The sequence below is a fragment of the Anser cygnoides genome, chromosome Z, assembly GCF_040182565.1.
Source record: "Anser cygnoides isolate HZ-2024a breed goose chromosome Z, Taihu_goose_T2T_genome, whole genome shotgun sequence".
Taxonomy (NCBI): domain Eukaryota; kingdom Metazoa; phylum Chordata; class Aves; order Anseriformes; family Anatidae; genus Anser; species Anser cygnoides.
In genome coordinates, this window is record NC_089912.1 from 53,865,278 (window position 1) to 53,890,676 (window position 25,399).

At 39.8% G+C, this 25,399-nt stretch overlaps 1 protein-coding gene across 1 annotated transcript; it reads left to right on the top strand.

Moving 5' to 3' along the window:
* Nucleotides 1-47: 47 nt before the first annotated feature.
* Nucleotides 48-23,048, top strand: LURAP1L (leucine rich adaptor protein 1 like). Its single transcript, XM_066988141.1, has 2 exons — nucleotides 48-773; nucleotides 22,308-23,048. Exons 1-2 carry the CDS (start codon nucleotides 540-542, stop codon nucleotides 22,680-22,682), a joined length of 609 nt encoding a protein of 202 aa, XP_066844242.1. The 5' UTR covers nucleotides 48-539; the 3' UTR covers nucleotides 22,683-23,048.
* The last annotated feature ends 2,351 nt before the right edge of the window (nucleotides 23,049-25,399 follow it).

The following is a 25,399-nucleotide window of genomic DNA, read 5'->3' on the forward strand; positions in this document are numbered from 1 at the left end:
TCATTTTTTTTCTTTCCACTTTTCCCCTCCCCTTCCCCGAAGCCTCACGCCGCTCCTCAGCCCTGCCCGGCAGCTCCGGGCCGGGGTGCGCGCTGTTGGCCGCGGAGGTGCGCCTCTTGTCCCGGCATTACGGTAGGAGGGCCGGGGCGCGCCTGTTCCACCTGCCAGCGGCCTTTTAAGTTGCAGCGGGCCGGGACGCGCGATGACTCGGGTCGCGGTGCCCCGGCCGGCCGCCGACAGCGCGCGTCGCGGTCCAGGTCCCGCAGCGGGGTCGGGGCGCTCCCGCCCCCTGGCCCCGGGGGAGCTGCCCCCCCTCGCTCCCGCCCGCTAGTTTTGGTGCCCCCCCACCCAGTGGCAGGGCAGGGGAGGGCGGGGGGCGGCGTGCCGGGAACCCCCATGTCCGCCGCGGTCCACCCGGGCGCCGGCCGCGGCGCTGCCGCGGGTCACCGCTCCTCCGCGCCCCTGCAGCGGCCGGGCGGCCGCGGGTAGCGTCGGTGCCGCCCCGTCCGGCGCCGCGGGCCCCTTCGAGGCCGGCAGCCATGGAGCCCGGCGGCCCCCCTGACCTCCGCGACGTGGAGCAGAAGCTGGGCCGCAAAGTGCCCGAGAGCCTGGCGCGACCGCTGCGCGGGGAGGAGCACCCGGGCCGCGCCGCCACCGCCGCCGCTACCACCGAGCCCGCCCGCGGCCCCGCTGCGGCCCCCGGCCCCCGCCGCCGCCGTGCCGCCGCCCTCGCACGGCTGGAGACGAAACTTCACCTCCTGCGGCAGGAGATGGTGAGTGCCCGGGGGGGCTCCCCGCAGGGCCGCCCGGAGGGGACGGGGTCGCCCCTCGGAGCCGGAGCCCGGCAGGGAGCGGGCGTGCCGATGGGCACGGTGCGGCGCCGCCGCCTCACCGCGCCGCACCTGCTGCCTCTCGGCGGCGTGTAGCTGGAGAGACACGGCAGGTTTCTGCACTGGGAACTCGGCCTGGTGTCCTGGGACTCTGCTTGTGGACGTGGGTCTGCAGGGGGTTATCTAGTTCTGACCAGACACCGTGTAAATGCGCGGTGGTTCTTCGCCAGGCTCCTATTTGTAACGTGGCTGAGAGGATTTCTGTGACTCGACTTACTTCTGGACTTCTGGCCTGCTTACTGTTTTAAAGCAGGTGCTCGCCCTGCGTTGTGTGCTGCTGTCATCGAGAAATTTTGTTTTTCAGTGGTGCCATCAAATTGCCACCTTTGAGGCAAAACTGAAAGAACCATCACACTATTTGCAAGCAAATGAGCCACCAACCAAAAATATTGAACACTCAGTAGGTACGATTCTTACAATGCCCATTGGGCCTCAGTTATATTAGACTGTAATCATTGTGCGAGATCCCAGAAGAACATTTTTTTGGTAGCAGCCCTTTTCCACAGTTCTTGATGCATAACTTGCTTGTTCAAATTCTGTACTATTTTCTTGTTGGGATGAGGATTTTGCTGGCAGCTTGTGGAGGTGGCTTTATGCAACTGTCTTGGAACTCTGCCATTCAGAGCGAACAAAGCAATCTCATCCTATGTAAACAAGTACAATGCTATACCATTGTGCCTGTCCCGGTGCAACCTCATGTATGTATAAGCAAAAGGTCAGTGGGTGGGTGGGAGAGTTCTGAAAGAATAAGCAGGCTAGGAGGAAAGGGAAATCCCTTTGGAATGGGCATTCTGGGAGTTCATAGCCAAGATTACAACCTTAATCTTGAAAAGTCACGTTTATATCACAATTAGTGCTTTACGACTTCACATGCTTTAAGAGATGCTTGCTAATCTAAACTATCATGCATTTCGGTGTAATGACCACTGAGAATTTTAGTTTTTAACACTGTTCCCCATTGTTAGCATCCTTTGTGTTAATTCTCAAAGTTCTATTCTTGTACGAGGGTTGTAGAGTGACCTGTGCATAGATTATAATACAAAAGTCTTAGGGATGTTGAACTGCAAAGGTAGCAAATAAGATGGATGGAGTTCTTGGCATGACTGTCTAGACATGTCATGGCAGTTATGCCTATTAAGGGATAAAAATCAAGCAATATGCCTTCATCGTGTTTTCCTTACTAGCTGGTCTCTTCTTCATCTACTTTACATGTGAAGTTTCACATCAACATCTTTAGTTTGTCTGTATTCTTCATTCTGCTTCCCAATTTCCTTCTTTTTCCCCCCTGCTCTTGGAATGAACAAGTTTTAGTCTCACCTTCCTTGATCTCACCTATTCTTTCTCACTTCAATGTCTGACTTAGTTTTTCACATCTAAACTCATTGCTTACACTAAGTCAGGGGAGTTCTGTTGCACACCTCGTTTGACTTTTATTCTGTGCATGCCCATTCAGCTACTTCTATAATGACTGTTTGTTGTACAAGGTGAAATACAGTTACTCTATCTACATACTTTTTCTTGTGTCATCTGTTTTCTATAAACCAGAGCTTGGAAGTTAGCTGTCTTCTTATGGTTGTCTACAGTAACATAAGATTTCTCCTCTGTCCATAAGGTTTCTTCAAGTTCTTAATCTGTCCCTTTCCCTTCTGCAGTTTTCTTGTGACAGTGTACAGATTTGTACAATTTAAGAACAACAGTAGATAAGGAGAGTTTCTATGTCTCTTCCTCTTCCTCTGAACATCACTCCTAAAACAGAACCAAAACTTTTCATCTGTTGTCTCACTGTTTCACATCTATTAGTAGCATATTATTCTTTGATTCTGATGAATATCTAAGAGGCCTTGATTGGAGAGAAAAATAGTTACTATCTGCTATAATATAGCATTATAATTATATTATAATATATATAATTGTAAAAAATGGAAAAAAATAAGAAGTTTAGAAAACCAAGCAACATCTATTATGCTGTCTTTTCCCAGTTGCTCTGTGATACCATCTTCTGCAGCCTACTCACAGAAGTTCAAATGTACACCTGTGGGGGCTTTATTTGGCTTGCTTGCTTCAGGCTTGAGACAACCTTTTTGTACATATTTGCAAACCAAAGTTATTCAGGCTCACCTAGTCACATATGAATAACTTGAGACTGACTGTTGTGCAGACGTCTTAATCTTTAATATTGACCAGTACATTCTCACTATATTAACTTCTAGGTTTTGTTAACGAAGACATTTTGAGCAGACGTGGCTTTTTTTTTTTTTTTTTCCGTACAAATTGTGCATTTATGTACCTCAACTTCTGTCCTTTCCCACAGGTATTGTTTGTCACAATGGCTGTGCCCGTCTTGACAAATTCCAACTAAATCTGAGAAATAAAGCTATGTTATGGATGAGTACATTTTGACCTTTCGTTGCATTGAAATCACAGTGATTCCAAAGCTTTCGACTGTGCTAAGGATGTATTAGTTATTATGAGCTATTATGAGAGGAGGAACCTCTGTGTTCCACTGACACCCTATTGTTTGGCCCTTGACAGTAAAGAACAAGGAAAGCGTACCGGTTGTAATGTAAACCCGGTTGTAATGCTTGGGAGCGTACATTAAGCCTTATCTCAGGTAGTATGTAATCCTTCCAGTGACCGAAGTAAATTCAGTTGTGCAGGAATGGAGGTAGGTATAATTTTTCCTCATTTTAAAATGCAGGACCATCTTCTCTCCTTTCAGTGCACACTTTTTCCTCCAGACACCAATGAAATTGATTCTTCTGCTCTTTCAACCGCCCTATATGTTTATCATGCTTCAGAATGAAGTACTAATATTTGTTGATTTGGATGTTTCTGAGAAAGAGAGAGATGGTGGAAGCTCTGAAATGTCTGTCATCACGTTGCCATGTCCTTGGGCCTGGAAAAGCATGAATAAAATGGGTGGACATGATTGCCTCCCATATATCATCTCCTGCAGGAGAATGTTAAAAGAGATGAGCATATAATCATGTCCATATTTGATTTAGGAGTAGTGTTTTTGACCATGAGTTTAAGCTCCTGACAGATAGGCAGGTGTGTGGTAGTAAACTGTACATCTGCTGACTAAGGCCTTGAGGCTTGCATCTTGCGTCCCCTGATCCTTTCGCTGTCTTGAGTGGATTGTTCTTTTTCCCTGGAACCGAACTTTGTAGTCACTGGAATCCTGTGCAGAATGCCACAGAGTATCTTTCTTGAACTACGGACCTGCTAAGCCAGGGCACCTTCCCCTTCTTTACCTTCACTTTTCCCATCCAAGTCTGTGATTGCAACTGCCCTGGTAATCCTGAAAACCTTTGAGGCATAAGGCCATTGCATAACAAGAGAAGCAAGGTGTAATTGCTAACGTGGGTCAAAATGCTGTTCTCTGGTCAACCTAGAATGTGATGAATACTCCATACCCCTCACAGCTGTGATCCTGTTTCTTACGTGTAATGCTCGTGAGGTCACCACTCAGTACAGCTGCATGCTGCTGTAAGTAATCAACATGGCTCATAACTGCTGAACCTGAGGGCTGAACACTAACTGCTGCTGCTTCAGAAGCCTCATTTCTCCTTCACAAGCTCTGTGTTTACTCAAAGAGAGATTTTTATTAACACCTGAAAACAAAGTATGTTGTGTTTTGTTTTTTTTCTTTCAGTTCATATTTTTCTCAAATTGCATCTTTGAAAGCTAAAGAAGTTAGAGAGAGCATAGTCAGAGCATAGTCTGTCTGCACTACACACAATAAAATAATAACATGCTTTGCATAAGAGTACTTGGGTCCAAAAAAAGGTAAACAGTGTCTTGGAATTAAGAGGGAAATGGCAGAGCTGGAACTTTTAGATGAACTTTCTTCCAGTGAACACCGTTGAGGATCAAACATCATTAATGCGCCTGAAGGCCAAACTGGGTATTCTGAGTGTGGCAGGTTTGGTGGTGTGTTTTTTTTTTTTTTTGGGGGGGGGGGGGGGGGAGAAGTAAGTGGAAACAATCCCATTGCCAAGAAATTGAGTATGACAGATTTAGGCTAAAGCTGGTTGGGAAAGAGGCATGTGCCTGTGCAGTCTCACTAGTTGATTTTTTTTTCTCCCTTTGCTTTAATAGTCCTGACAAAATGAAGCAGAACTAGTGGTACTTGTACTGATTGGAACTGAGGCAAATACAGTCATTATGATGCTAGTCCTTCCTCTTCCTTTTTTTTTTTAACAATTTTTGCATATACTTAGCATGTAAATGAAGATGCAGATTGAAGGGCAGACTTTCTGTAACTCTCTCTTACCAGCTCTTAAGATTTTGAGCAACTTCAGAATTGTTAGAACAATAACTGGGGGGGGAGGAGGGGGTGTCTGCTTTTATTAGCTTCTTTGAAAGGCATTTTTAAAAAGTCAATAAATGTAACTTGAAACATCTCTTTTAACACTTGCTGTAGGTACAGGCGGCTACATTTACTGTTTCCAATGATAACATCAATTGACTTAGTTGAAGCCAAGATATGATTCAGTGTGTCTAGTCAGCAGTGCAAAACTCTATCAGATGCTGGTTTTCTGTTAGATTAATTGGAATTTGTGCTTAAAAACTTGATTGAAGATAAAATCTTAAATATAAAATTACTAGTGGCTAGGCCTCAAGCCTGTGTAGGAGGGTTTGATTAACCTTGGTTTCTTAGTGAGCAGTTGCTCAATGAACCCCTGAAGTGAGGCTCTTCTTAGAACTAAAAAGAAAGAATACAGAAATAGAGATTAACTTATTTCCACAGGTCTTCCAGAAGTTCACTGGAAAAGCTCATAATCTTGGATCTTGCTAAAAAGTTCTCTCTTTTGTACCCTCCAATTGTCATGATGTGGTTGAAGGAATTTGTCATTTTTATGTGGCATTTAGATTGCACAGTGATATTAGGATGCTCAGATTAAAAGGAATTTGTAGATTGATCCTTTGGGATAATGACCAAATCTAGCAAGAAAAAAATAAAATCTAATTATGCTACCATAACTTTGCCAAGTTTTCTGACTTTAAAGACCATCTTCAGCAGGACAAGATAAACAACTTTATTTAGCTTTGTGCATACTTAAGCATCTTTTGGCTGGCAAATTTCATGCAGTACCTGGTAAAAGGATTTGAATTCTGGAACATCACCGTGTTGCACGCAGTCAGCGCTTAAGGCCATTCCTGTTCAGCTGTACTAGCTAATGAAAGGTTTAAGTCCCCAGAAAGTACACGTATGCTTACATAATTAATTACTGCTTGACCAGGAGTCTGTGAAACACTGCAGATACCTAACCTAGCATCATCAGTGTGAAACACATGCAATACAAGAGATTGTCACAGCAGTCTCATGGATTGCACTCAAGAGATGGAGTTAGTTTGCCAAATTACAGATGAGACTTCTGACAGTCCTGATTTGAAACAATGCACATTAGCATTTCATGCTGTTGCTTTCCTGATTATTTTGTTTCAAGGATGGAGGAAGAGTTTTGGCTTTGAAGTTGTTTTTTAAAATCTGATTGATGACAGTTCATAATGAAAAGATGTGGTGTTTTGCTGAAAATTAAACCCCTTCTGTACAGAGCTCTACAGTTTAAGTGATTTACAGTAGCTTACAGCAGATTGCAAACTTTCTAATGAAATCAGCAGAACAGCATGATTTTGTGTGGATACTTAGGGCTAACCGTAGTTAAAAAGAACCTTTTGTGTGTAAACTCAAAAAACTTGAAATGCGCAATACTAAATACATACATTGACCAGAGATGACTGGCCAACAAGTGCTGAAAAGTAATTGGAATTTTATGAAATCAAGGGCAATTTCTCTCTTGGATTTTCACCTGCATTTGTAACCATGACAGTTGAGTATCTTACATACAAGCAACTCTAAAAGATGGTTTGTGAGTTATTATTTGTGAAGATAAAGACCTGAACTGTAGAAGATCTTGTAATAAAAGGGGCAAATTTCTGTTACAAAGGCAGAGTTGTAGCCTTTTCTTTCCAATCCTCACCCTTGTAAGTGGGGTTGCTAGCTATAAGCATTTACCACTGGTGGATTTGTTTTTGCCATCATGTCTGTTGTTCTTTCTGTTGAATTTTGGCTTCAATCAGCTATTTATCTTCAGTGGTAGAAAGCTGGGGCCAGTATTTAGGAGGGCAGCTGGAGCCTTAGAAGTCATCAGTGCATCACTAAGTTTCTTACTGTAAGATCTCTGCTACTACTTGCATAGCAATGCTCAGGTCATTTCAGGTCAGAGGATCTGTGTTCTACACAGTCTATAAACTTATGGGTAGGTATTCTAAAATTCTAACTGAAACACAGGTAATAGGCAATACATGAAATTTTAGTGTGATTTTTGTGAATGCAGACCTTACGTACTGGAGATACATAGGAAACTGGTGACTTGTTAAGCTCTAATGACTCAAGAGTAGTTTGAGTAAGCCCTGCTCTAAAACAACTGCAGGAAAAGTGGCTACTTGCAGGCTTGTCAGAAAGCTATTAAACATATCTACAATGCTGAAGAAACTGGTAATTACAGCTGTTAAAAACAACTGAAGAAGGAGGGAGGAGAAGCTTGAATTTGGACTGAAGTGTGATGGCATACATCAACAGAAAAATTGTGAGGAACAAGATTACCCAGTTTGGGCCAATAAGCTTACTGGGTGCTTAAGGAAAAATAACTTCTGTAAGACTTTCCATGTGTCTGGCTTTCTCGTTAGGGAGGTTTTGGGTGTATTTTGTTAGTTTAAGCTGTTCAGTCTTGCTGTCCTATGGCCTGTTGTTTTCAAGCACAGTTTGGAAATATCATCCTTGTCATTGGATAACCTCAGTTAATGCCAGAAGGGAATCCTAGTACTAAGAATTTTAAACCTGTGAATCTTGACCTTTTCAGTCACTTAATAATAATTAACTTTTCAGCAGTAGACAGGATAAGTTATTCAAGGACTAGAGAAGGACTGGAGAGAGAATTACGTGGGAGTGACTGCTGTGGAATTTCAGGGAGATGATGAAATATTTGTTCTGAAATATATGTCTGCAATAAGAGCCAAGGAGATTAACAGTTAAAACAATTATGTTTCTTTAATGTAGAAGATAAAACATTCTTGCACATCTGTACTTTGCAGTGTAAAGGTATGAGTGTGAGGGGCTCTTCTGTTATCAGCTGAACGGCTACAAACCAGATCTAGCTGGAAAAACTTGCACTTGCACTCACCATAATAATGCTGATTATCAAGTGGTAAGCCTTGCTCTGAGGGTAGGTAGGTTTCTGGACTTGATCTTACTCTGTATCAGGGTGCACAGAGCCATATGGATATATAAATGGCATTGGCATCCCTTGAGCCACTTACGCTCTTATTTTGTGTCTATAACAATCTGCTAGAACATTTATCACAGAGACGGTATTTATGTATGTTGTCATTTAAATAGGCGCACCATAATCTACATTGCATTGCTTTTTGCCTTTTTTTTTTTTGTAGTCATAAGGTGTGTGACTAGAATACTTAATTCAGTAGTTGCTGAATTCACAGCTATGCTTCTGTCAAATTAAGACATCACTGTGCCTGCAACATGTTTGGACTCACTTTCATAAGGTAACCGTTACTGGAAGATGTGATTTGGAGAAAGATTTTAATTAAACTTGTTGAAGCAATCTTACTACTTTTTCATAGTTTTTCACATGTTCTGTCTTTGGCAGCTGCTGTGTGCAGCTTAGGCATCAGTGGTTGTCTTTCCATGTCTGTCTTAGTCTCTAGTGAGAACTGGGTTATGTCCAAGTGAGCAGTGGGCCATTTAGGCACATCCTGTGATGTTTTGTGTTCTGAAGAACTTCAGTCAAGTACCTGAGCAGTTTGCAAGCTCCACAGAACACTTGGTTGTGGAGGTGAAGTGTTCATTACAGCCAGCTGGAATGGACTCTGGTAGGTCTGTAGACCTTCTCATTTGTAGAGTTTTGAAAGGTATAAAACTCGCACCCAGGTTTTATCAAATGTAGAAGCAGATACAGATGGTCCGTTACTTCTGAAATACCCTGTATGCTGTTCCAGCAGTGAGTCCCACTGGCTTCCAGCCTGGGGCTGATGGGTATGTGAAATAAAACACAGCTGAGGGTTCCCCCCGATGTTGCTCCAAAGGAGGTTTTCCTCCTTCCGTAAGAGAAGGGCACCAGAGAGTTTAAGCAATGTATGCATGTCAGATGTTAGTGTTAGCTACTCTGTTTTGTCAGGCTATGCACCCTCTTCCCAGAGCTTCCATAAATATGGAGAAGAGAAATGCATGCACAGCTCTGAAACCCTATTGTCATCAGTCTAATCCTTCTGCCCCCTTCATGCCAACCTGGCAATTCTTAATGCTTTGTCAAACGAATGATATGACACATTTGTTAGGTAACAGGAAGCACAAACACACAGAGCTGCCAGGGGAAGTTATCTGCATGTTTCATTTGCTGTGCTGTAAAACAAACTCCCTGCAATATTGTACAGCCTTGCTGGGTGCAGTGCCAGGTGAAGTGAAAGCATTTAGTGCCTGTAAGGCAATGCTGAATTGCTGTTTAACTACTGGGAGTTTCAGACTTTATAAATGTTTTACTGGCTTAATTTTGTTCAATGTTGTTAGATACCAGCTGCATTTATGGCTAAAACGCTTCCAGAAGGAGAGTCATTTTACTGCATTGCTGTTTTGGCCTTGCTGTAGATGCAGAAGGAGGTGCACATCCAAGAATTATAATTTATTAGATAGGTCAAGTGTTTCCAAACTTCATGTTTTTACCGCAAGATAAACAAATAAATAAATAAAACCCTGCTTTGCATGTTTCTGTCTGTATCTTTTTCTTTTTTTTTTCTGTTCTCCTACAGAATTTCTACTGGTTTAAATTAATGTTCAATTTGAAATGACTGAACTAGATTTTGTGACTAGGGTGCATGCTTATAAGGCATAGCAAACATTGGACACTGTTCTCTCAATAGTGTTTGCAGAAAAGAATATTTTTTATTTATAAAGCTTCAGATTTTGACCTTGATTCTTGCAATAATTATAAACGACAGTCCTGATAGCAAGGAGAAAACTGCAAAGCATTTCTGTATTAGCAGAAGTAGGATCTGCATCAGTTTGCTACCTCTTCAAAAACTAGTGAAGTGAATGGTATCTGGGATGAGACTAACATTTAAGCTTGAAATGGTGCCTAGAGGAGGGTGGCTGCTCCTGGCCCACCACGAGCGTGAATTTGTTCTCTACATTTGGCTGCTAAATACGGACTGTTTACTCTGTTGGTCAAACCCAGACAATGTGTGTTTAGAATAAAGCACGTGAAACGAAATAGTGGTAACACGTTTTTTTGTGTGTTTTTTTTTTGTAGTTTGATACTGAAGAATCCTTTCTGTGGGCAGAAGGGTATTCTAACTAAGAGAGTTTGGGTGATTCTGCACACAAACATGCTGACTTCGAGAAGTCGTGCCAGTAGCCATTGCAGGCTCAGACTATTTTTTGTTCTAGGCTTCTTGACACTATACAGTTCGAAGAGGAGCGGACATGAAACCAAAGTGGAAAGAGAACTCTTCCTGACCTGTGACTGCAAGTTCATTTTGCCTTCACAGGGACACTTCAACCACTGTAACCATTAAGAGGCCTAATTAATATCTCTCAGGAGGACTTTTGCATAGGAGCGGCTGAGGGAGCTGGGGTTGTTCAGTCTGGAGAAGAAGAGAAGGCTCAGGAGCGAACTTATTGCACTCTACAGGTACCTTAAAGGAGGCTGTAGAGAGGTGGGGGTTGGTCTGTTCTCCCACGTGCCTGGTGACAGGACGAGGGGGAATGGGCTAAAGTTGTGCCAGGGGAGGATTAGGTTGGATATTAGGAAGAACTTCTTTACTGAAAGGGTTGTTAGGCATTGGAATAGGCTGCCCAAGGAAGTGGTTGAGTCACCATCCCTGGAGGTCTTTAAAAGAAGTTCAGATTTAGAGCTTAGTGATATGGCTTAGTGGAGAACTTGTTAGTGTTAGGTCAGAGGTTGGACTAGGTGATCTCGGAGGTCTCTTCCAACCTAGATGATTCTGTGATTCTGTATTTCAGAATATGTCAATCTCAAGTGATGGCCTATGGCTGGTTCCTAGTGTTACAGGGTTTGTACGGGAAAACTAAAATCCTTCAAGAGTAGAGAAGAAAGTCTTCAAGAGAAGAGAGCGTTACTAGTATGCCAAAGCAACAGTAGTATTCTTCAACATCAAGTGCCAGTGGAATTGACTTACTCATTTGTTAGTGCCTAGCATTAGTTGGCTGTGACTGGAACAATAGAGGGGAGGTAACTGCTGTTTTCTCCGTAGGCAGATGAGGCAGCTCACAGTGACCAACTCATATAGCTCGTTATACATTCATCAGTGCACAGCAGCAGTCCTCCCATTTCAGAAGAAAAAGAAGTTTAAGCCCAACAACAACATGATGTTTAAGCTTTTCTTTTTGCTTGGTCATTTCCTTCCTGGTCTGTTGAAGTTCAATGACAAAATTACACTAAAAGAGCCCTATCCTGCCCTTTTAAGGTAAAACCATAGTTCTCTAGCTCAGTGCAACATTGTTGTGGCCCAGATTTCCTTGTCTAGTTCTCTCACTTCTCAAATGATTCTGATTATGGAATTTGGAGAGGGTCTCTTTATTGGAGAGGGACTCTTTATCGGGGAATATATTGATAGAAAAAGTGATAATGGTTTTAAGCTAAAAGGGTAGATTTAGATGAGATATTCAGAAGAAATTCTTCACTCAGTGGGTGGTGAGGCACTGGAACAGGTTGCCTGGAGAAGCTGTGGATGTCCCATCCCTGGAGGTGTTCAAGACCAGGTTGGATGGGGCTTTGGGCAACCTGATCTAGTGGGAGATGTCCTTGCACATGGCAGGGGGTTGGAACTAGGTGGTCTTTAAGGTCCCTTCCAGCACAAACCATTCTGTGATTATTTTCAAAGGCCATATTTGTCTTTTCCTAGCCTGGGGCAAATCTGGCACTCTGTTTCTGCTCCCCAGCTAGTCAGTATTTCCATAATAGTAAGAGAAACGGTAAATGTAATCAATTACCTTGATTCTTTCCCATTCTACTCATACCTCTGGTAGTATGAAGTAGCTTTTAGTAGTAGAGATTAATATTCTGTGCTGAACTAGGATCAAGACACAGTGCTGCAGTCGTATGGTATGTAGAAATATTTGCTAAGAACCCATTAAGGTATAAAAATTGAGTACGAGTCTAGCCAGAGTGGTCTAGGAGAAGCTGAGGTCTGCACCATGTCCTGTGGTTGATGGTTATTAGTCAGAGCAGGGATCAAATAATGTGGAAAGACAGGTATCTAGAGTGCCTGTGTTTGACATTTTTGGAAGTTTATATTTCATGATTGATTACTCCTGCTACTTTATCACATGTCTTCGGCTAGAATCTAGGATTTCTGTTTATTTGATTTTTTTAATATGTGTTTTCACCTTAGTTGCATAATCATGCCTTGTAGCTTCCAGAGTAGATTACTTCAGTGTGCTCTGTAGGAGCATACCTATGCAAAAGGCTTAAAAACAGCAGCCTGCTTGGTTAATTGTGTTAGCCAAGTTCAGCATTACAGCTTGCTAAAAATGGTACTTATTTCTTGTTTGCTTCTAGTTTTTTAACCTTGATAGCCCAGATGCAGATTGGCTGTGAACTGTTTGATCCCTTCTTAGTGGGTGAGAAAGAGATAAAAGGAGTTAACTATTTATAGGTATCTGCAAGTTTGAAAGTGTATTTTTAATTTCAAGACTCAAAATAGACAACTTGGCTTCACTTTCTCTGAGAGATCACAGATTTGCTAGTACATTCAGGTGAGCACAAATCATGTGAATGAACAGTACTTTAGCAGGATGGTGATTGCACCAGTGGAGAGATATGGGTGAATTTTTTTATTTTAAAGAAAAAAATAAGACTGAATCTGAAAGACGCTCAACTTTTAATGGTCTACAGACTATACGTAAGGAAAGGAATGAAAAGAAAAAAAAAAAAAGAGGCTTGTATGATAAGATGTTTGGTATTTTTTATTAAATACTTTTTAAAAAGATTTGGCACAGATACGTGTTCATAACATTTCCATAGGAAAAAATCAATGATCAGCATATCACTTCTTAACTCTGATAAACCAGTTCTAAGATGACGTGATTGCTTACTATTACAAGGCTGACTTGAAGTTCCTTTTTATTCAGATAAACCTTCAGTAAATAGGATGGGAGTGTGCCAACAGTAGAGATTTGACTGTTAGATTAAAACTGTGCTTTTAACAGAACCTACCCAATCACCAGGGCCACAGAATTATTACAAACAGAATCCTACTTTGAACTCTGAGAAGGCAAATATTTGAATTTTTTTGAATCTCATGTGTCTCTCCAGTGATACTGCAAAACCAGACTTGAATTTCAAGAAAGTTTAGTTTTGTCCCAAGTAGTAATATTGTCATGTCTCAGTTCTGACTTGAATAAAGCATGTGTTGTTTCTTTCCTTTTTTTCTTCCCCCTTTAAGAAGAGCAACAAGTTGAGGATCACTCTTGTCTAGGTACAAGCAATATTTTCAAGTTCCAGATGTATCTGTAAGCAAAACCCATGATATTCTATCACTGTTCTTCTACTTTGGTGCTTTTGAGCATATTTACACAGTGCCAGTATTAAAACTAATTGATTTTGAAAGGATGAGTAGAGGGCTGGAGTCCTCATTAACCTGACCTAGTTCAGAAAGAATAAATATTTTTTCCAGTATTAGCACTGCATTTTTAGGAGCATGTTTTGATCAAGGTAAGCATAGGTAAGTTAATGAAAGCAAAAAAAAATCTGGATATGCTGTTGAGCTGCAGTGCTGCCTCATGTTGGTGGGGAGGAAGCGTACAGTTGCTGTGTTGTGACAGATGCTCAGGAGCACATTACAATGGTGCTATGATAGTCCATCTGCTGTCACACTTTCTGACACTGTTTGCAGCTGCTTCGTATTGACCTGAATGTTTGTAGTGTCATTACCTTGTCTGTCAACACATGTGGGTCCGTAGCGTGGACTTCCCTGGACACTTTCACCTCTGTCATCATAGATACGTTTCCAAGGTCAGATGTTATTTTTATGACAGCAGTATATGATATTTAGAAACATGCAGTAAAAACTTCATACTGCATTAGATGCTTTCTACTGTTCTTAAATTGTTACAGTTCCTCCCTGCTCCCTTTCATGTTTCTTCAACTGAGCTTTAAAACAATCAGGAGCTTCCTTTTATAGTCTCTCATCCTTCTGAGGCTGGATGTTTCTGTGGTGCTTCAATATTTAAAGTTCTGATTTAGCATTTATTTTATTGGGGGGGGGCAGGGAGGAGGAGGTGGTGAAGTATGGGCTTAACTAACTTAATTTTTCCTGCTTCTTGCTCTCAGATGTGTGGCATATTTCTCTCTGATAATAGTAATCATATCTACTTAGTAGATATTAAGTCCAGCTTCGTTTTCACAGTAGAATAAAAAGACAACCAAAAAAACAAAGGCAAAATGATTTTTCCCATGTGAATTTCGTATTACACTGAAGTGTACAGAATATCTCAAACAGTATAAGATTCAAAACTAAACCAGTATTTTTGCACCCTACTGAATTGATGATTCATCCAAATCATAGAGATTTTACTATGTATTAATGCAAATGACAGGCTACACACTGATACTAGCAAGAAAAGTATGATGCACATTCCAGGGAGGAGTAAAAAGGCATTGAGATCCACTTTTTTTATTACAGAGATAATGCAATTAAGCAATTGCACAACTCGATGGCATGTATTTTCCTGTCAAGTCTGAAGGGGATCAATTAGTATGTATAAAGCTAATATATTCAAATAGGGTGTCGTAAGAGAAATGTAAATAACTAATACTGTAGTTTACGAGAAGATACCAGAAAATAACCATGCTGGCATAATGTTTTGTTTCTGTATTTGCAAGAAATGTCTTTGAAACCCGTTCATTGAATTACTTACTCTAGTGCTTACTGAGCTAACTTTTTCCCTCATCATGTTCTGCTCTGCCTCCTGATCATTTTGGTGGTCTCTCAGATCTGGCCTAACCACTTCCTTGTTGCAGGTAATGAGTGGTTGGTTTCAGGTGCTTTTCCTCCTCTAGTGTGAGATACAGAGTTCTGTCTGCAGAAGGAGAGTCCTGTCTGGCTGATGTCAAATCACACAGTCCTCCTTTTTCCCTCTTACTTAAGAGACCCTGTTCACAAAGCTACCTTATGTTGCTACCAAATTTTATATAAGGACCTGTAGAAATAACGTGTCGTAAGCACTTGGTGTGGTATTGCTTTGGAATCGCAGCAGGCTTAAGAGAGATCGTGACTAGACTAGAGCCTCTTTTTAAACTAGCAAGGTCAAGGGCGCGGACAGAAACTGTAAATTTAATAACTGCACATTCTCTGGACTTCATTGTAGGGAATGCTGCCTAAAAATCTACTATGCCTTTTAAAATTTGTGAGTCTTCAAGAGAAGCACAAAGATAATAATGTCTTTTGCAAAATAATGGAAAAAGTAAGTTGTCAGAACTGCTTCTGTAGCCCACCAAAATGTTTTTATTATGACTCATTACAGAAGTGCATCTGAAAAAGGACAGTGTAATTTGCTTAATTTGCAGAAATAAACTAGATCAGCAAACTGCAACTATAAATCAAGGATTTATCTGGGAAATTGAGATTTGTATAGGTAGCTTTTGTATGTGCCTCTTATTGTTTGGAGACTACCCCAAGTGTAAAAACCAAAAGGAAAGAAATGGGAAAACCTTCCAGCAATGCATTGTGACTCAAGTCTATGCTGAAAGAAAACAAAGAAAACAGAAGTGCAAAAAGCTATTGATCTACCTGTAACACTATTAACTGAAATTTAAAGAATGCGTGTGTTTTACTTAGTGTGAGGTAAATCAATCTGACACACATGGCCCTGATGAGCACTGTAGCATCTACCTCAACCTATTGACAATTTAAGATGTGCCAAACTGTGGTTACTGTGTTTATTATTTATGCATGTTAAGAAACTGAGGAAATGAGAGAGCTCACATACAGTGTTTGATAGGTTGAGCGAGCTTCAATTATTGTAGTGCATGAATTTAATCTGAACTAGTTGATTTTGCGGTGGAGTGGATGTGGAACGTCCCCACAAGCAGTTGCAGTTCCACCAGTGAGTAACTGATCCCTTCTAGCTAGGGATAGTTAACCTGTGTGCTTCTGCTCTATCACATGGAATCTCCTTGGCTTTTTGATAGGTGATGATGAAGTTTGCATTCAAATTCAGAAGTCAGACTAGACACTGCTTTTTTATCCTGATCCTGAAATACCATTGCCCAAAGTGGCTTATTTTAAGAACCTCATGCAGACACTGTGGAATCAGTAGGGCAGTTTGGTAGCAGACAAGAGGTTTAAAGTCAAGCACATACATAAGAACTGCTTAAATTGGGACAGAGCTTATGAGACTTAACCTATTAATTAACCTGTATGTTTAGGGAGCAGAAATTTTACCCTTATCTGTCATTTGTGATTTTTAGACATATTAAATGAATGGAAGAAAAAACACTTCTTTCTCTCACTGTTGTTGAGAAGCTATTGTAATATCATTCTGAGCCTGCTAACCTTCAAGTGCATGTGCTGTGTGGTTGTTTTGTGGTGGTTGCCTAATAAAGTCCGTATGTGTGACCACATTAATTCCTGTTGTAAATATGTTAGCTCAGTGACTCCAATTAAGTAATGCATATATTCACATATTCTGAATCTTCCTAGCTCGTTATGCATGTTCTCACAGAGTCATCTCTCAGAGACCATGTTTTATTGATGAATTGTATATCCTTTTATATTTGCTGACTGAATTTGATCTTCTTAAGACTAAATCTGCTCAAATAATTAAACATTTCCAACAAATGTTTATTTTATGCTTCATCTCTTATCTCTATCTTCGGGAATTACTTTTCTTAGTTACTTTGAAAATTGTTGCTCAGTATTTGTAATAGAAAAAGCAATTCCAGGAGAAACTAGAATAAGCTTGGCTTCTGAGGAGAAGCAGACTTCTCAGAATTCAAAATAAATTGACTGTTAGATTTATTTAATTTTTGTTGCATCTCAGATGAATTCATGGAGTTCATTATTCCATGGAAAACTAAGGTAATCTGCCATTAAAAAGAGAAAGGGGAGGAGCTAGGCATAGGTGGGTAACCATAAAACTGTTTATGACTGTTTATGATGCAGGAGGGTGGAAAGCTGTCTCTGACACACCGTAGGAAGAGGAAGGCAGCAGCAATGTAGGAGCAGTAATGCTCCTAAACTGTAGTGGTCACACAGGCCTGTTTGTCGTGGAAAGATTGTGTTGGCTTGAAATTCATTTTGTAAAAAAGGCAGTACAGATGGATGTGGCAGTACTAACAACAGATGAAACTAACTGCAGTACCCATTTCATCTAACCTCTTCATCTGCTAATTCTTTCTGCAGGATTGTTCAACCGCCAGACTGCTTCCAGTGGGGTACCATGTTTTGCTACTGTTCACATGCAACTTCCAGTTATTGTGTATAACTGTATTGTGGATAACTGGACAAAGGTATACTGCTTCAGAACCACAGATCCCATGCTACTGAATCCTTGATGAGTGTTTGAGCCCTAGGGATCCTGTGCAGAGCAGGGTGACTTAAATAACTACCTGAATCCATTTAGGTTTAAGATTTCACGTCTTTGAGTGACTTACTTCACTGTGCTATGACTGAAAGATCTGTATTGAAGGAAATACTTTGTTATACAAGCACGCTTTTTTCCTTTCCTTTTTCTTTTGTGCTCATTAAAACACACAGCATAAAGATGTTGAGGAGAAAATTAAATCAATGTCTTTTAAATTAACTTAGGAATATCTTTTTTCTCAGACCACACTTAATAATTGCCATTAATATCACTGCAGATTTGCTGTTTTTAAAAGAAAGAAAAAGGGGGGGGGGGGGGAAGAGAAAAAGGAAAGGAAAAAAATAAAAAAGAAAAAGTATGTGTTTCTAGGAACTTAAAAGAAAACAGACTGCAGAAAGGAACTAGTGTTGCAGATGGCTTTGACAGATTAAAAGGATATATTGAATTGAATTTTTTAGCTTTCTTGTTTTTAGAGGGGGAGGGGAGCTGCTGTGTGTGGAGCTGACTGGAAGCTACATCTACAGAATATACAGCAGGAAAACACAAGTCCATTTTGCCAGTAGTCTGAGTGCAAGTGCAACTTTGATCCAAAAGTAAAATGACCAGACTAGGACAGCTAATTCACGATTTTGGACAACTGCCAAGAAGCATTAATTGTCTTTGTTAACAGCCGTAATCATTATCGTTTTATTCTAAAACCGATAACCTAGTCAAATCCTGTTTGAAAAACACTGTACGTACAGAAACAACAGGAATATGTGTATATGTCTTTTTGTATATATGTGTGTGTGTGTGTGTACACAGATGTCTGTATGTGCATTTATACATTTTTTGTGTAACAGTGTCATGCAAGTGACAGTGTTGATTATGGAAGCCCATAACCAAGGCTAGATGAGTAAGGGCAGTAATGTTGTTCTTGTTAGAACAACCAGTGTGAGTGTGGGAAAAGAGATGTGAGTGAGTGTTTAGGTCAGATGTTCCTTCCAGACTGAAGAACTGGTTGTGTCTGAAAGCTAAACTGTTCTGTCCACTAATACTAGCACACTGTGTTACATGAAAGATGCTCGCTGTCACTTTAATTTCATTATTCTCACATGCCACGACTAGCTGGTTAATGTTAAGCATTCCTAGGGATCTGTACTCTTGTGATTATGCAAACCAAACAACAGGATATGTAAGCTAGGTTGTAACCCAAATTTGTTTTTCTCTGTCTTACCACAATTTCTTTCTTGCTGTATGTCATAACATTGTGCTGAAGACTGATACAGATTCCCACACACCTTGCCTTTGGTGGTGTTGTGCTCTACATTAAAGAGTAGCTGTAGAGACTGTTCCAAAATGCCTAAATTAGATACAATTCACTCTGTTTAGATTATTGCTGAACTGCACCTGTTACTGTGCATGGAGCTGTGAAATGTAATGAGATTGTATTGTGTTTAATCCCTTTAATTGAGACCTCTTGGAACTGATTGGTTTGCTCCAACAGTTACATGAGTTGCAACTGTGTAAGTACAAACTAATGTGATTGTGTCTGGGCTGAAATACACAAGAGGCAAGAAATGTCATAGTGACATTTTTATGTTATCAGTTGATAAGTGTCATTAAAGATCAGTCTTGGTGGATTACTTTTTAATGTTTGCTTTAGGAAAAGTACGCAATGGACATGGGAGACTTGGGACTAAATAGTAACTAATAGTAACTAAATAGTAAATAATAACTTGAGGAGGAGGACTCATCAGCAGGAATGCAAAGAATTAGTCTAAGGAGGCCGTTCCACAGAAATTCTGAAGCCATAGATACATGAAGAGCAAAAAAAAACATATCCTCTAACCTGAAACTGAAATACACGAGATCTCCATTTTATCTAAAGGTGACTGTTTCATCAGTGGTGCATTGGTGCTAGTTCCATTAAACTTTGCCATAATCAGCCTTTTGGGAAATTGCTGTCTCCAAACTTGCATATATACAGGAAATTGGTGAAGTCTGTAGTTGCAATTGGGAAGTCAGCTAATTTGCTGCTGTCACGACAGCCTGGTTGCCAAGCAAATGGTTTATAGTGATTTATGGGCTGGAGAAGAAAAGCTGGCTTGAGTAGGAGGGCTACCAAATAGTCAATCTGTTTTCAAAACCTCACATCTGAAACAATGATAGATGGGCGTCATTGTTAAAACTATATGGTAAAGCTGTTTTCCATGGTAACAGATCATCTATATTAAATCCTGTGAAACGGGAGTGAGCCTAATGCAGAAGTTGTTTTAGGGACTGCGAATACTTACCTGACAGTTACCTAGACAGTCTGGTACTTGTAAAGTTTGAAAAATCTTTGTGTTGGGTTGACCCTGGCCAGTAAACACCCATCAGCTGCTCACTTACTTGTCTTACCACCCTCCAGTGAGAAGGAGGAGAGAATCAGAAGAGGAAAAGTGAGGAAAATTCATGGGTTGAGAGAAACACAGTTTCAAAAGTAAAGCAAAGAGGAAAAAAAATAAGATAAATTATGCAAAGGCACTAAAAATAAAGTACACAAAATCACTCACTATCTCCCAGCAGCAAACTGATGCCCAGACAATTTCCATGTCACAGATACTTTGGAAAGACCAAATGAGTCTTCTAATGCTGGACATGACATTATGGAATATCCATTTGGTCAGTTCTGGTCAGCTGTCCCAGCTGTGTCCACTGCAAACCTCTTGCTCATCCCCAGCCTTCTTGCCTGGGGGGCAGAGTGAGAAATAGAGCAGGCCTTGACACTGTGCAAGTACTGCTCTTCTGTAGCTAAAACATTGCTTTGTCATCAATGCTGATTTGTTCGCAGAGCTAGAACACATCACCTGTAGAGGCTGCTATGAAGCATCCCAGCCAGAGCCAGTACAATCCTCTGTTGTATCTAACAGAATAAAAAATACATTAAAATATTTTTTGAAAACCTTAACAAGTCAGTGTAATTTGGGATATTGAAAAGAATTTGGCATTTGAGTATGGAAAGAATCATGTCCAAATGTCTTGCTTGGCAAAAGAAGAAATAGCTTTTGCTTCCTGAGAATATCAATCTCATTCCAGTCCACTGTAGATGAACAATACAGATGCTATACTTCTGTATAATAATCATGGAATTGGAGAACAGTATAAAATGTCTATTGTCTGGCATAACAGATCTTAACTTGTTTTCTTGTTTCTCAGTGAACTAAAGCTCTTCTGAATTGTCTGAAAGTTAACATGTAAGTGATCTATGGAAGAAGAGTATTTAATGTATTTAATGTAATGTATTTAATACAGTGAGAGATTGTGGCACAGATTTTTGTAGAGAAGTACAGACAAATTATATCCAAAGGGGAAGTAAAATACGTATATTAAATTGGTGGCATACCTGCATGTAATATGTTTGATTTGTACAATTGGAGGATGTAAGAACATGCGATAAAATATGACACAAATTACATGTTAGACATAGTATCCTATGAGTTCTTCTGAAATTACTTTTTTCTTCCCAGTAGTTTTAAACATGCATGCCCTGTGTTGGCACTGTGGCAAAAGTTTATGTAGGCCCAGATCTGTGTGGATGTGGAGATTGCAAGTGTGTCTATTGTGATGTCGAACATTTAGTATTTCCGAGGTGCTACTGGTAGGGGCTGCAGAGCTAATGAGGTTGCAAACTAGCATTGTCTTCTCATCGGGATATAGCTCAGACACACTTCCATGACTAAACAGCTGTTTCACAAATTCACACTGTGGATGGGAGTAGCTGCTGCTACTTGACCATATGGGCAAACCCTGAATCATCTTCAATTTGTTAGATTACCGTCTCAGTAATTTGTCACTTGTTTCATGTGACGAATAGGAGATTCCACAGAATCTCTTGCCAATGCTCATCATGGTTCAGATGAAAAGAAAGAAGCAATAAATTAAACACTAAGGCATCACCTTTATATGTCATTTCATTGCACAAATTTTAGTAGAAGTGTCTTTCTAAGTTTTTCTAGTAAGGAGAACATAAAGTGCTGTGAGGTGCAGCACTGCAATATGCCACTATGCTTTACCATTAACACTTCTGTGTGTGTGCATCAACCATGAGAATTATGTTGCAAAATAGGAGTTGGTGTTTGGAGAGTATTTTTTGTTCAGTTATTTTTTGCCGATTGTCAGTCTTTGTTAGTCTATAACACGTGGTTGACCACAAGGTCATAACCTTCATCTGATACGAGTTTAAATAATCAGAAATTTACAGTTTCAATAATTAGCCATATCTGTTTCAACTCTTGGAAATTTGTACTGCAGCTTACAACATAAACTCAGATGTAGTGTGAATAAATGTTTAAGATCAACAAGTCTTTTTTGCAAATAACACACATCTGAAAATATTAGATTACTATCATATTCATAACAAAGAGGATGGGAGGTGAATGCTTGGCTGCTTGGATCTGCTAAATAGCTGAAAGTCATTGTAAATGAACACGGGGTTGTGTCTTGGTTCTCTAAATAATGAAAAATTATCCGCAGGAGTTGTCATGTCACAGCTATATTTCATCTACTAGCATCATAGTGGTAACGTTTACAAGTCTTGTTGATGACCAACATTCCTGTTAATGGGCTGCTTATGTAGCATGATTAGGTTCCGACTTGAACTTCATTGAAAGTATAGTAATACATATATTTATATACGACTATTTAAACAGATTTGTGCTAGATACTGAAGGCAAGTTTTAAAAAATCCTTCTATTGCCGCCAGCCTGCTATTTAGAGTCTGATTTTAGAGCAAATCGCTAATCTTTTTAATTGCTTTTGCCTTGTAGGTTAATCTCCGAGCCACTGATGTCAAGCTTATGCGCCAGCTACTTATCATCAATGAAAGCATTGAATCAATCAAATGGATAATTGAAGAGAAGGCCATTGCCAGCAGAGGTAGCAGTTTGAGTGGTAGCCTGTGCAGCTTATTGGAAAGTCAGGACACATCCCTCCATGGCAGCTGTAACAGTTTACACAACTGTAGTGATGGACTGGATGGAATATCAGTGGGGAGTTATTTGGACACTTTAGTTGATGACGTCCCTGGTCGCCAAACCCCTTCTGATATGGACCAGTTTAGTGATTCTTCTATTATGGAGGACTCACAGCCTCTGCATAAACATCCCAAAATTGATTCTGATGAGTACTACTGTTTTGGTTAATAAAAGAAAGTTCCAGTGGGACATACATGCACTTGTATTTATCCTTTTTCTTTGCTGCTATTTTGTTTCATGTGCAAAAACCCCAAATTTCTGTTGGAAGGAAATCATACTACAATATTTTGATTCCACTTCAGAACTTTCCTGTTGCTTCTAACACATTTCCTCCTTGGTGGGTTATCTGCTTCTGTCCTGCTCAAATTTCTTTCTCTTAATTTATTATTGCTTTTTGGTTTTGTTTTTTACAGTGCTGTATTTACAGATCTTTCAAAGTGGTGAAGGAAAAGCTTTATCTTTAAAATGAGACATCAGGGAATGAGGGCATCAATTTTGTACTTGTTGGCAATAAAATATCTTCTGATAAATATATGTTGTGGTAAATTTTCTTGACCACTGGGTTTGGCTTTTCCAAAGACGCTGTTCTTACTGAGCCTTAAATCTGAATCTTGAAAATACCTCTACAAAATAATTTTGTTTTATAAGCAATGATATTTGATCCAGTTAAGCTGCCTTCACTTGGAGTTTAAAGTACCCTAAACGATTTGGGGGGGGGGGGGGGAACGAGGGGAGTCCTTTCTTCATTTCTTCATGAATTTTCTCATGATTCTTGTCTAGTTATAATTTATAGTTACTGGCTTCATTAATGTCTTGAAGTGCACTCCAATACTGGAAGCTCTGCATGAGAGAATATTTCATTTTTGTGCTTTGCACTTTTCATTTTTATTGAACCTGCTGTTTTGTTGGCACATCGTATATGTGTAAAAAGAGTGAAGGAGGCACCCCATGTTCAGAATACCTAATTATGATAGTTTGGATACAGAGCCAACAAAACAATTATTTTTAAAATAGTATTTTTTAAATTATGTAATTTTTAAAATGACTTTTTTTTTATCTTGAAATTTTGAGGGATCTAGTAAAACATTTTACAGGAGGCAACCTGCTAAAAGGCAAGTCCTGTTCTGGTTTTGTATGCACACTCCCACCCCTAACAGGTTTACTTTGTTTTTACAAAGTATTATTAATAAGAAGTATTTCCCACTGCTTTTTTTGTTTCCTGTTTTACAAATAAGAGTTTCTTCTAACCTTTTTATGCCTACTGGTATGGTTGAGAGCTACAGTTAGTCTTTTACATTGAAAAGGTCTGAGAAGAGAAACAGGAACAAACTTCTGTGTAGAAAGTCTCTAGCTTTGAGATTCCCCTGGCACATGCCTTTGTATAGATTAGGGAGCAAATTTTCATTTTAATTGGTTTCAAATCATGATGAAAGAAGATTATGTCCACATACAGTAAAAGAAAAATAAGAAAAAATATATAATTGAACTGGGCTGTCGTGAAGAGATTAATGAATTTGTATTTCCAGCTTATATACAGTGGAATAGGTGCCGATACTTACACATTAACTGGAAGAGTCTTTTCATGTCTGTCTGTATTCCTACCACCATAAAGCATGAAAATTATGGAATAAACTAATGTTTGCAAGGTATAATACAGGCTGCCTATTTAAAATGTGTTTCACACATTCTGAAGCAGTAAAGTCAGTACATGTCTCAGTCAAAGTTTGTTGTCTGTCTTGATTTTGAGAAACAGTAGTTGTCCAGAAAGGTTTTGCTCTTCCAAGCCATGATTCCATGGACGTGTTTTGTCCAGGCTTTATCAACAGCAAATGTAGCGAAAAGGTAAAAAGTCAAGAAATTGAAAGTGATAATCTGTGCTTTGGGGGTACCTCCATTTTTTCTCAATACAATAGGTGTTTCTGTCCATCAAAATCAAAAAGTAACATATGTATTTTTTACTTCAGACATTATGATTTGTTCAAATAGAGTGAAGAAATTTGTGGTTACCAAGAATGAGGCTTCTCAGTGAGAGAGAGGCAACTGATCAAACAGGGTTTTGCAGGTACCTCAGAAGTAAACTTCTGAGATCAACCAGGGTATTGCAGATAGCTTGAAGAAAAACAGATAAGCCCTGAAATGACAATGCTATGTGGGCTTAATTTTTGAAGTGTGGGGTTTATTCATTCGTTTTTTATTCGTTCCCCAGATTATGATGGCTGGACATAGTTTGGAAAAACAGAAAAGTCTGAAGAAAAATCTTGGAAAATTTATTTCTCAGTGTGTTATAAAGTAGAATATCATCTGTGAATTCAAAATGGGTTTTATTACTTCAAGTTATATAAATCTAAGGAACAGAACACCGTAGTTTAAAGCTGTGAGCCTTTTGAAAAAGTTTTTCTACTTTCTTTGTTTGGCATGGAAGTTAACATCAGGTTGTATACTCCCTCTGAATGTAATGAATGTGCAATATGTATAGTCTTTTCTTCTCCAACTGAGATTTTGGGCAGTAGGCCAAGGTGCACATAAAATCTTTCAACTATAAAGGAAAGTAAAAAAATACTCTTAACATACCTTCTCAAATTTCCCCTAGAGTTATGCTGAAATAACTTCAAGGAAAACACAAGCTATAACTGTCACCCACCCACTCACAGCTGTAATACTGGATAAAAAGTAATTACATCAGTGATAGATTTATCATACTATGATTTAAAAGTTCATTTACATGGGAATCAGAGCCATCAGGAAAAAGAAATATATATATATATACCTTTAGAAATGGTGAAATAAAATGCTTATGTGCTTAGAAGCTTTTATTCCTGTATGTCTCTTGACTGGAAATGGATAAAGAGTACAGATGACAAAATGGAGATGCCAGGAGAGTTTCA

Excerpts from the sequence above, each read along its gene's own strand:
- LURAP1L (XM_066988141.1), top strand. The coding sequence starts at position 540 with ATGGAGCCCGGCGGCCCCCCTGACCTCCGCGACGTGGAGCAGAAGCTG. Across the intron at positions 774-22,307 it reads ACCTCCTGCGGCAGGAGATG|GTTAATCTCCGAGCCACTGA; the intron begins GTGAGTGCCCGG and ends TTTGCCTTGTAG.